This window comes from Ambystoma mexicanum, chromosome 9 (assembly GCF_040938575.1).
Source record: "Ambystoma mexicanum isolate Mex_15411 chromosome 9, UKY_AmexF1_1, whole genome shotgun sequence".
NCBI lineage: Eukaryota > Metazoa > Chordata > Amphibia > Caudata > Ambystomatidae > Ambystoma > Ambystoma mexicanum.
In genome coordinates, this window is record NC_090931.1 from 290,984,312 (window position 1) to 290,996,537 (window position 12,226).

A 12,226-nucleotide genomic window follows, 5' to 3' on the forward strand; every position below is an offset into this window, starting at 1 on the left:
TTTTCTTTGAATGTGAGTCTGAGTTTCGGATAAAAGTAATAATTTTTTCGCAAGTGATCATTTTGATTGAAATTCATTGCTGAAGTATGGGCTTACCTGTAGCTTCTGTCTGGTGACTCACTAATTGGTTATAGGTTGCCTCTCCCAAATATCACCTGGGGCAATTGGTATATCCTGCCAACAATCTCAGCCGCTGGTTAATCGAGACAGCACAAGGTCAAGATGCATTCCTTGGATACAAATATTCAAGAGCAAGGAACTATTCCTTCCCCTTCCCCGACAGCCCCACGTTCCTGGTGGTCTTTCAGATTGTTAAATTAGCAGACCTTGGCGTTAATACCACACAGTCACCTCGGCCCTCCTGTGCTCTTCTCTTCACTCTTCTACCAATCAGCACATCCTGTGGGTTCAAGCTCCCTATGATTGAGAAAAATGTGTAACCTTCTTGATTAGGGCTTGCACTACATCTTGCTCCCTGTGTTGGAGTGCTGTAACACCGAGCACGGACATCCCAGGCAGAGCTGCCTGAAAGGCTGCACTTTTTCCTCCCCTGCCCACCACCTGACCGTGATTCAAGAAGTTTGCAGTCACTCGATATCTGATGTTATAGGTCATATTGTGGCTCCCCCTCAACACCTTGTGCACAGAGCTAGTGTAGCTTATAGGAGCTCAGTTCTCATGTTGGTCATTTCCAGTGAGTCCTTAAGGTGAATTGTCAGTCTCATTATATTGAGCTGATTGGCACAAAGACACCAGGTCTCCCAAGCATTTACCATGGTTTACTCTTCTAGGGTAATCAATTGCTTTTGTATCAAAAGCACATAAGACTGATAGCTACGGCCACTCGCTTGCTTTTTTGCTAAAGTTGTTGACGTTCTCTTGATAAGTGCATCAGGCAGCATCGAGGTCTCATAAGATCTAGAGTGAGCGTGCGGACCTTTTCCACTCTTACCAAGTTCATTTCACTGTCCTGATGTCTCTGCTCATGGTGCTCATCCACGTTCCCACAACAGAATCGCCCTGTGACCAACATGGAAAAGCCAGTGCAGTCAGCTAAGAGGATGACCGGAAGCTCAAGATGTGCTGCTCTGGTAGCCATATGGGCTATTAAAGGCAGACACCAGAGAGTGTTTTAGCGGTAGGGTGCTAGGCGGAGGCTTCTACTGAAGTCCCACTTCCCCAAAAGAAAAGTCAAAAAGCCAGCAAAACATTTAGAAGCACCCAAAGTGAAGGTCATTAAATCCCCAAAAAGGGAATTCTGCCCCAACAGTGGACACAACTGTGAAGTCCTAAGATGTAGCTCTAGCCCCCTGAACATGGTCACCAACCATTAGATTGTGACTCACTCGGGTCATAATTCTGTGCTATGTGAGGGCGAATGAGAGACTTTAAGTCTCTGATGGAGAGGCCACCTCAAAGGTGCCCTTTTATTCCCTGGTCAAGTAAGAGTGAACAGTAAGCTGTGGTTGCGCCACAGTGATGCCGTATTATGAGGCCTTTGTAGATTGATTGGGAACGGAGCCTTTTGCCTGGTGAAGAGTGCTTAGACTGTGTTCTTGTGCTGAAAATCCTGTTGCAGTTCCAAAGCCAAACGTTGTTTCCTTTATGATATCGATGTAGCCATATATAGTCCTGGTTACAGCCTGCTCAGGATTTCTGAGGCAGGAGTGGCCAAGACCAGGTTTACCCAGTGACTGAGTACGATGTCTGGGATTAATAGGTTGTGGTTTAAAAGCTTAATCCACCACCTCTTTATTTGTGCCCGAATAATCTTAATGTGGCTGCCCCTAAAAAAGTAGGAGGCTGTCAAATGTTTGAAAGAATGCGGTGTTCTGTGCGCTCCGAATATTTCTAGAGAAGTGGGCATCAGTGCTTTATTTTTCTCAATCGCGGTGGCATGACTTGACCCTGCCTAGAAGATGACTTCAACCAAAGAGCACTGTGAGGTAGCTCTGCTGTGGCATCTGTGCAAAATCTTAGCAGGAAAGGAGTCTTGCTGTGATCTGTAGATCTAAGCCTTCTCCACAACAGAGGGGGATTATGCAGTCAGCGTTAACTTGTCCCATCGTTGTGCTGGGTTATGAGCTCGCAGGACACAAAGTGCCTGACTTCTTGACGATATGTTTCTTAATATTTCCAGAGTGCTGACGACAAACTGTGCACAGGGTCTAGAGTTAAAAAATTACATAGAACAAAAATAACCTTGAACAAAGAATAACCTTAAAAGAACCTGATTACACGGAGGAACCCCAGACTGACCTGACCTATGCTACTGGGTCACAAATTGCATATCCCGTTAACTGGACCTGCAACATTAACTGACAGCTTCACTGTAAGCCAGTATCAGGCCGCCTTGTCTCACCCCAGTGTACCTTTCGGAGGCACAAAAGCCAAACTACAATTGCAAGTCTTATTTTTCGACACTACAATCTTCTGTGCAAAACAGAAAGATTCTGCCGGTGGTTAACCTTGACTTTACAAACGCTTCCAAAGTTTAGACAGATCATGGTTGATTTGCTATAAACATAAGGACAGTGCTATTGTTTGTGTACTGTGGACATTGAACCCTATTAGTGACTTTAATCAGCCCTGACATCCCCCTATACGATAACTAGCCAAATTAGGTGCTTTGTCCCTCCAGCTGACTGTGGATTACAAATGACTCCTGTGACACTCTTGGGAACGACACTGAAAGAATTCCATTTCATGAAGTTACATACGGTGCATTATTGTTTTACTTAGCTGTACATCAGATGAAGGTATATTTTAGCTAACCTACTGTGGTGATATTATAGTATTGAATGTTCCACTATACATTTTAACCACCATGCCCCATTCCTAGTAGAAATGCATCCATGATTGCTTTCCACTCAGTCCGGTGAACTTGAGGGAAATCCTGTTGCCTAAAATTGGGTGGGGTTTTCCTCACACACTGGACATATGGCTGAAAGAAACATGCTTAGCATGAAGGATGACTGGAGGCAAAGGATTGGGAATGTCCTTGTTGCCTAGATCTAAATAAAGATTTGATGAGCTGGAGTCAAAAGCTTTAGTGTCGGGCGTCCCCTAGTGAGCAGGAGCGACCTCTGGAACAAGGAGCTAGTCCATAGTGTGCTGCAAGTCCAACTTCCACATTCGATGCAAACTGTAACTTTTGTCCATTTTATATATGACACGTTCTTTTTTTTTTAAATGTCTTCTAGCTGCACCCTAATGCTTCTTAATAAACCCAGACACAGTTAATGTTGCCTAGCTATGTTTGTACAGCACCTCTAGGCCTGGTTCATGCTAACAAGGCTTTTCTAGGATATAAGCAGTACCCAAGGCTCTCCCTGCCATTTCAGTCCTTGCTGTTGTAGAGCACATCTTGCGCATCCCATGGACCGGGAGGACTGAAGGGTTGGTGGTAGTGCAATTTTGTTCAATTTGCTTGTTTGCTGTACTTGGTTCTAAAGGTTCAACTTTTTATTTTTTTTATTAAACCATCGAGTTTTATCATACAATGTCACAAATGTGTTCAAAAGAAATATATTGATTCCCTCTTGGTGGTTTTACTTTCTGATTTTTACTATGCCATAGCTCCTACTCTCTAGTGGTGCATCTCAGGAGAACTTGTAGTGAGGCATAAGCCTATAATGCATTCAACGTTGCACAAATCTCATCCATTCCATATCTACTCCAGGTTTTTCCATCTTAAAATTACTTTTTTTCCCTTATTTGTCAGAATCGTTTTTGGACCCAGTGGAAGAAAATGAGATTCAGTGGATGTCCTCGCTCGAAGCTAAGCTGAAAGAGACTGGAGAAAGGAAGCCCACTGCAGAGAAACTGGAGAAGCTACGGCAAGAGAAGGTGAGTAATCTGTCATTTGACAATCAAACCCTAGAATTTGTTCTGCTGTTTTTGGTGCTCCAGAGTTGGAAAAAAGATCAATGCTGAGGTGCTAGGGAGATGTTCATATGCCAAATCCCCTCTACCTGTGAGACTGTAGCGCTTGTTGCTGGACTTGTGGATCTTTTGATCTGCTCTCCTGAATGAGGGGAACCTCCCCCCCTCCCCCCTACCCATAGTCATTATTTTTGCTCTCTCCATGGGAAATCCTGTTCATTATGGTTTTGCTTTGTTTTATGGTGTCCTGCTTCCCTTCAGACTTTATTGGACAGCCAGACCGCCCCTTTCTGTAAACTGCAGGGTTTTTATACCTACCTTTTTAAGTAGCTTGAGGCCTCTTTAAAAATAATATAGGTCTTACTCGCCTTGATTAGCGGCTGCTCTTCTAAACTTGTAACCCTGGCGTTGTGCTTCCCTGAATTGCTTTGGTGCTATTCTAAAATAGTTTCAAAAAGTTCTTACTTACCTTAGAAACTGTAATATACCCTTCTTTAAAGTATACTGGGTATGACTAGTTATTAGGTAGTGGATAGTTTTGTACCATTAGGTCAATTAAGAAAGACCGTGTAATAGGGTTTTGCTTTCCCTGATTTGCTTAGTGCATTCTAAAATAGTTACTGAGTGTTCATACTTATACTTTCTGGAGCGGCCTTAGACTACTCAATGATGAGTTGTATTACGAGCTCTGGACAGAGTTCTGGAAAGTAATGTTCCAAGGTGTATACTTGTAACAGGGTTGGTATGTCATGTGATTTCATAACTTGAGTGTCACTGCATGACTGACCGGGTCAACTATTCTTGAAATACTGACTGTATTCTAAAAGTATATCTTACAGGGTCTTATTCTCCTAGAATACTATATTACTATCCTGAATCTTATACCTTGGTTTGCATACCATAGGTATTGAGTTGGTTTTTATGATTGTGTTTATATGTTGTTATAGTACTTACTTAACCAAGAATTATCTTGGTCTACCTGTATTTAAATACCTTTATTTGTTACAATTCATAGTGTTTCTTTGGACCATATTTATGCTACAATTTCTTTGTACCAAGCTACAGCCCTCTCTCACTCTTAAGATAAGCCTGGCTGCTCTGTCCATGCTACCACATTCTCAGGTGGTGCAGCCTTATACTAAGAGTGGAGCTTATGTACTGTCTCGGATGTATGGTTTTATGGAGCCATTAGTTGGATATTTAAAAAACTGTCTTAACAGTGGGCAGGGGCAGTCCTTAGACAACCTACAATTTGAGCCATCCCACGTCCTGCTGTAGCCTTCCTGGGCTGAAAAACACCAATGCCCTCCGACCCATGACCATCCTGCAGTGCATCGTGTTTCTATGAACAAACTCTCTCGAAACTCTGGTGGACTCTTGCTGGACCTCCAGAGGCAAGATTCCCAATCTCCGTCCCCTTCCCAGAGTGCAGGACCGAGTAAAGGAGACAAATCGATCGGACGAGAAGCGTTCTACAGAGGTATGTGTGAAAAGGCACCAAGACCACAGATCTGCGTTGAAGAACCCTTTTCTGGGAGCCCTCTCTCGACTGCTTCTGCAAAATCTCCGAGTCCCTCCTTTCGTCACCATAACCAAGTCACAGGAGACCGGGTACACCACTGCTGCATCCTGAAGGCGTCCGCCTGCAACTTCATTACTCCTAAAGTACTGTGGGACTGAGGGTAGTACTTACCTAGAGTCTTTCTGTTGCTCCTTTTGTTGCTGGAGTGGTGATTCTGGTGTTTGGCATTAGCCCATACACATTCCCCTAGGCCTAATGCTTGTGCGCATAGAGGGAGCCTTTCCCAGGGTCCCTGAACTCAAAAGCTCTATACCTATACTGAAGAGTCCTTTGGGACATTGCCTTTTCTACAGCTGTGCCTTACCTGTTTTCCCTCCAATCTGACTTTGAAGAACTGGGATGAACTGCTAAAGCCCTAGGACCCCTGAAAAGTAATATGTTTTGAAAAGTACTGAGCTGCTATTGTTGGTGGTGTTAATCATGTTATTCCTATTGCAGAATATTTCAGAGTTACACACCTAAGTATTGCATTTGTTTTCTATTGTGTTTATTAGTTAAAATAGTACTTACCTTATCTACAGGTGTACCTGCGCCTTGTGTGTATATATAAAATAAATACCTATTTTGATATAACTAAAAGTGAATGTTTCTCTTTGGGCCTATGTATATACGAAGTTCTTTGCACTTACCTACAACTTGCATCTCCCTCCTAAAATGAGGCTGCCTGCTCTGCCATACTACCAACACCAAGAGTAGTACAGTCTTCTACTCGAGGTTTTGGCCTGTAAACCAAGGGGATAGTTTTGTAAAGTTCTACCAGATGTGGACTTGAGAAAAACTGCCCTAACACAAGGTGTGCTTAGTTTCGACTTGGTTCTTTGCATCAATAAAAAAAAAAAAAAAAATGTTTTTTGTGTTAAATTGAACATTGAAACCTTTTTGGTTGCAGGAACGGTCCATTGCGCCACTCCACTATGCCTGTTACCCCTCTGTTTCCGCTCTTGAATTGTCTCCATTTTCAACATGAATCTGCTCTGTACTGTTGTTCACTTTTTTCTGTTTGGGGCCGTCTGATTGGGTCAGTTCGTGTGAATTAATACAATACTTGCAGTATTCCTTTATTAAGACAATTTAGCTTATCTGGTAAGCTTTATTCAGAGTGAAATGTTTTCACGGCAATTAACCCGATTTCTGAGCCATAGAACGCCTTCTTAATCTCACCCTTCTGCAATGGGGCTCTGTTTTTAAACTGCTGGCTTTATATGAAGATCCTTTGATTGTACCATCATGTCAAGTTCTGGATTATCAGTCTTGTTTATATTGTCAGCAGGCACAAACTTTGTGGAAGGAGGTGTAGATTTATTATCCATGGATGTCTTGTCTTCAGGAGACATGGCTGCAAACTGCTCCGGTCCCTGGCTTAGAAAGGTGACGCAGGGTGCCCATCATCTGGTTCTCTGATGGGGATAAATAATAGTGTCCAAGCAGCACTATTTTCCCAGCCTAATGCATTTTTCCAGGTGATGGCTAAAATGGAACCCTACTGTCTACCCCCGCTTAGGGTGCACCTTGATAGTGAACCTAAATTGGAATCATGGCAAGATTTCCCCAGATGGAATTCTTCGACTCTTTTGAAGATACACTCTTTATGTGGCAACCACGAAGAAATTGGAATTCAATTATGTGTGGGGATTTGAAAGCCCTCTGTGTGTCTGTGGTTGACGGGAAACCTGTTTCTTCCTCAGAGAAGACCGCTTGGAAACGAGGGAGAGGCTGGCTGTTACTTATGGAGGTATGGGGGCTCTGCATTCTGAATGGGAATGTCATGGGCGATGAAATTCCAGATGCTGCATGGACAAGAGGTTCTAGAATAAATACTCTAGACTATTGCTTTGTGGCTGCAATCTTTATGGATGTTAAATCCATGATGATTGAACATGCAGAGGCCAGCGATCACCTCCCTTTGTGGGTCAAATGCAGTGTGAAATCCCAGATACAGGAGCGCACATTTTGTGCTGGATGTAAACCAAGGTGCCAATAGGGTTGCCTTGAGCTGATATAACATACACATTTTTAATAACACTGTATCAGCTATGTACCCGAAAGATTTTCTGAGCAAATAGAATTCCCCTCTCATCAGAGGAAACTGGAAGAGGTACATGAGGTAATGGCGAAAATGTAAAACGCAGGATCCTGCATAAACAAGTCTACGACCCAGAAGTGCAGCTCAAAAAGAGCTGCGAAGGGCGCTGAAACAATTACAACCAGAAGATATTATTTGAAAGCATTGTTTAAAGAACTGCTATAAAAAATTGTTTGTGCCAGCATAAACATCAGCAACTAATTAGTTCATGCCCAAAATATGCTAAATTCACAAAACAATACTCAAGGGTTTTGGGCTATAATTCAATCAGACATGAGTCATCAAACAAGCTTCCAGAAAATTCAATCCCCGATGAGAAATGGATTTGCCACTTTAAGAACGTATACACACATAATAGCGGCCACCAAACTCCAGTGTACTGATGAGCTGATGAGCCTAGGTTTTTGGAAAGAGATCTGGACGCTTTGTCTGATTTATAGCAATAATTCAAGGGCCCCATTCCCTGATGGCCTCGCACCGATGATCCTGGGGGGGGGGGGGGAGGTAAACATTTGGGCTAATGCTTTGTTGGCTATTTTTGATAGTTATCACTTTGAAAACAATTCCAGATTCTTGGTTGAGCTCTCATAGTTCCAATCTAATAAATAAAAGCACCCTGTTTTGAGCCGGCAAATTATAGGCCGCTAGTGCTTTTAGACGTCCCCACGAAGATGTTTGCCGCCCTCCTTCTGCATGATTTACAGGAATGGGCTAGAGCGACAGAGATTGGACATCTATCAGACTGACTGTCTTTTACAAGGGAGTGGGGACAACCGCCAATGGTTTATTCTTGGTCTGTTCAAAAAAGCCATGGAGAAGTTGCTATACGTTGCATTTATTTATATCCATGGCCTTTGATAGCATAAATAGGAGCAAACTGTGGTATAAGTTACAATCATGGGATTGCCTGGCACCTTTGTTAGAGATGCTCATTACGTTGCATATAAACACCTGTGTTCGAGTAAGACTGAACAGACAGGAACGTCTTTCAATCCTTATCAAAAGCTAGCATGAACTGAAACAAGGCTGCCTTTTGGCACCCCTTCTCTAGCAATTTCAGATATTGCCACTGCCTTTACCAACACCTGCTGTTTCCTGCCTTCTTTGGGTGGCATTTCAGTGATTTGGCCTTGATGTATCGTAGCCCTATAGGACTGCAGCAGCAATTGGCAGACTCGATAACTTATACAAGGACGAATGATTTAAATATCAATGTAACAAAATCAAACGTCTTTGTGTTTCGACCATGGAGTAAAAAGCTGTATGCTAAATTTAATTGGCACTTGGGGAATAATGTACTGCAAAGAGTTGGACATTTAATCTATTTGGGGTTTTATCTGTTTGAAACCAGGGGGAAACTGAACTTCTAAATTACAAACAATTAAAAATGATTCCACTTGCAGTAGTAGAAACTCAAATGGAAAGTTTTACTTTCCAATAGTTCCAGTAATTGAATACTATAATTAGAAGGTAGTCCCATTTATTACATAAAATGTAGAAACCCTTTTATTTTTGTCTTTTAAAGACCAACTGGATTAAGCTGGAGGGACTCTTTTGGAGGAGAATGCTAAAGCTTCCACAGGGAGTCCTAGTCCAAGTGATGAGAAATAAACTGTGTCTACATTCAATTTCGGCAGGTGTGATAATGGAAGAATTTGAGGATGCTAGTAAAAATTACTTTTGCAGAAGTGGCCTCCATCTGGTGGCACTTAGTTAACCCTTGAATAAGTGGGTGTCAAAGTGCCAAGAGTACATAATACAATATAATTTAACCCTTGAATTCCTGCATTGTCGCAAGATAAGGCAAAATAAAAACTTTGGGAAATTGATTGGATAAACACTATTGAGGAGGTCTGTGGATATCTGCTATTATTGTGAATATTGTTAAACCTTAGACCCCCTGGTGTCTCCCACATTACCTGCAAAAATGTCCAGGGCATAAGGCACACGCAATTCGTGCGCCTGCACTTCAATCTCTTTCCCACTAAAGAAATCACAGGAGGAAGGTAAGAGATTGAGCGCAGCCTAAGGACTTGAGGATACCATAAAGAAAAGTGAACTATGAAAGCGATTTATCTTAAATGGAATGCCATATCTTAACTCCTCGACGTGCAATACACTTAGTCTAGGATTTTAAAGTTTTATCGAGTGGCTTAGTTAGGCAATACATTTTTACTCAAAAATCAACTGGATGGAGGCTTGGGCTGTGTTTTCTTAAGAGTGGTTCCCATGTTGTTGCTATGATACTGATGAAAGGGGATATAATTAGTAGTATAAAGAGTTTGAGTGTATCTTTTATGGCTATATTATGACGGAATTTAGATTAATTTGGGGTTATGATTCGTAAACGTTAATACATTTTGCCTTTTTGTCAGGATTTTGTTTACTTGTGTGGCCTGCTTAACAATGTTTTAAATGTTTGGTGTGATGATGAATATTAATGCATTTGTAACTTTTATGTATATGCTAAGTAGTTCTGTAATGATTGTTGTTTTTGCGAAAAGTTCCTTGTGAAATAATTCACTTAGTAAAAAATAAATAAAAAAGGAATTTTATTTAGCAGAGTTGCACTACATTTTGATTTCCCCTTCAACGCTTAAGTAACACCGTCCATAATGCTGTACCAACCACAAGAAATTCCCACTCTCTCGAAGTCTCTTTGGAAATGTTGATTAATATTTTAGGTTTAATATGTCCTGTTAGGTAAAGATTTGGGGTAGTACCCTTTGGGTGCAAAACAACAACCTTAGCCTCCTGGCAATAGGAACCCAACCTTTGGTACAAGTCTGAACTGCACAGGCTGGTAGTGTCGACGAGCAGCCAGGGGGTCAATGTGAGCAGTAGGGTAGTTGCACAGAGATTCACAGTGTCCAATATTCAACTAAACACTGATACTCAAGGTTTCTTGATTAAAAAAAAAATATTAATTTATTTACCAGTCAGTTAACCAAGCCTTCTTCAGAAGGGAGCAAATATAATGGCAACACTCGGATACACTTCAGAAATACACACTCTTGGGTTTCTCAGAATCAGCAAATACCCATTGGGGATGGCACACACACTTCCTACACCCTCAGGTGACTTTAATAGCTAGCACACTGTGGACATTAATATAATACTGTTGCATTGAGAGTAAATTTATGAGAGTGTCAAAAGAAAGGGTTATGATGACAAACAAGAGGTCACAAATATTCTTAAGCAGGCAAATACTTTTGGACCCCCTCCCCCCAATACAGAGTACGTTAACCCCTTCCTGGAAGTACAGGTGTAACACAAGGACAGAGGAGAGAAGTCATTCAGGGAACGAGGCTGAGCCAATGTCCATGGGAAATGTGAACTGAAGCACTACTTGCAGGTAAGAAAGTATTTGCACAATGTTTTAGAAATCTTTGAAGAAAAAGAAGAATCAAATGTAGGGCCACAAGCTGTTAGACATGTGAGGGTAGAAGAAGATGCAAGCAACTCTACAACAAGAGGTAAGTTCTCTTAGACTGTACTTAGTTTGAAGAAAGATGCATCAGATGACTTCAGTTCCTGTGCAGCTCTGCAGATCCTGTTGTTGTGGGCCTCAGTCGGGGGGCGGGGGGGACAAGAGGGAGGACTTCTGGGGGCACTTCGGTTTTTCAGCTCCTCGCGTTTACCGCAAATAACACAGCGGTTCCTGGCTGTCGAGATGGGCTTTCCTTGCTTCTGGGGTCCAGCACTTTGTTCAGGTGGCTTAGGCTCGGTCAGTCCTGCTTCCTGGGAGTCAAGAGGATCTTCCTGGAGCTCTTGGCCAGCTTAAAAGCAACGCACACGATCTGGTGTTCCTCTCCCTGGCTTATTCGGTTCCAGCAGCGACTTCAGTGGAAATTCAACCAGCTCCGAGAGGATGACCAGGTGGCTTACATTGGAGTTGATTGGTTGCACCAATTCAAGCGGAGAAGTCGTCCTTACAGGGCTTCTCTAGTCTAGGCGAATTCAGAGCTTCAGCACAGCAGCAGGGCTTTACTGTCCAAAGCAACAGTCCAGGTGTTGCAGCAGGCATCTCTTCCAAGTTCTTCTTTGGATTCCTTCGACCAGTGGCGACTCTGCCTTCCAAGCCAAAAAGCCTCTCCTTTAATGCAGGTTTCCCCCAATTCCAGCCTAGCTGTCAGTCACCCAGCAGGATGGCTGTCCTTGCCGGACTTCCAGCTGTCCAAGCACCTAAAGAGTGCATTCCTGTCTCCTAGGAGACACAGCACAGGGTGTTTCGTGCACTTCCCTCACTTCCTACCCCCACCAGACATACTGGAGCCAGAGGCAGGTTTCACTTGTGATGCCGACGAAGACAAAACGAACAAAGGGACCAAACCTGGTTTGGCGCGCATAGTAAATCTCAAGGACCTAAACAACAAAAAATGGTGAAAAAAGAAGACCTGGGTCATTTTGACGAAAATGGCACCCATTGGTGCTTCACTGCAGCTGCGAACGCAGACCACGGCAAAAACACGTCACGGTAGTAAAAAGTAAACCACTGCCACCAGCCATTAATTGTGTAAAGGGTAACATAAAAAATGTTACATGAGAAGCTAGACAAAGGGGAGACAAAGTAAACACTCCAGCACCCTATTGTAAGATAGTGTGTGCTTGGTCTAGAAAGTTACAATGTAAGTAAAGTCAATTTCACTTTACTGCTTTTTGAAACAGTAGCTACC

At 42.6% G+C, this 12,226-nt stretch overlaps 1 protein-coding gene across 1 annotated transcript in view; it reads left to right on the forward strand.

Moving 5' to 3' along the window:
• The window catches only part of DDX52 (DExD-box helicase 52), a 376,512-nt gene that overhangs the window by 44,212 nt on the left and 320,074 nt on the right, over window positions 1-12,226 (forward strand). The window contains exon 3 of the mRNA XM_069614668.1: window positions 3,725-3,849. Coding sequence (XP_069470769.1) covers window positions 3,725-3,849 — 125 coding nt within the window. The remainder of the gene's footprint in view (window positions 1-3,724; window positions 3,850-12,226) is intronic.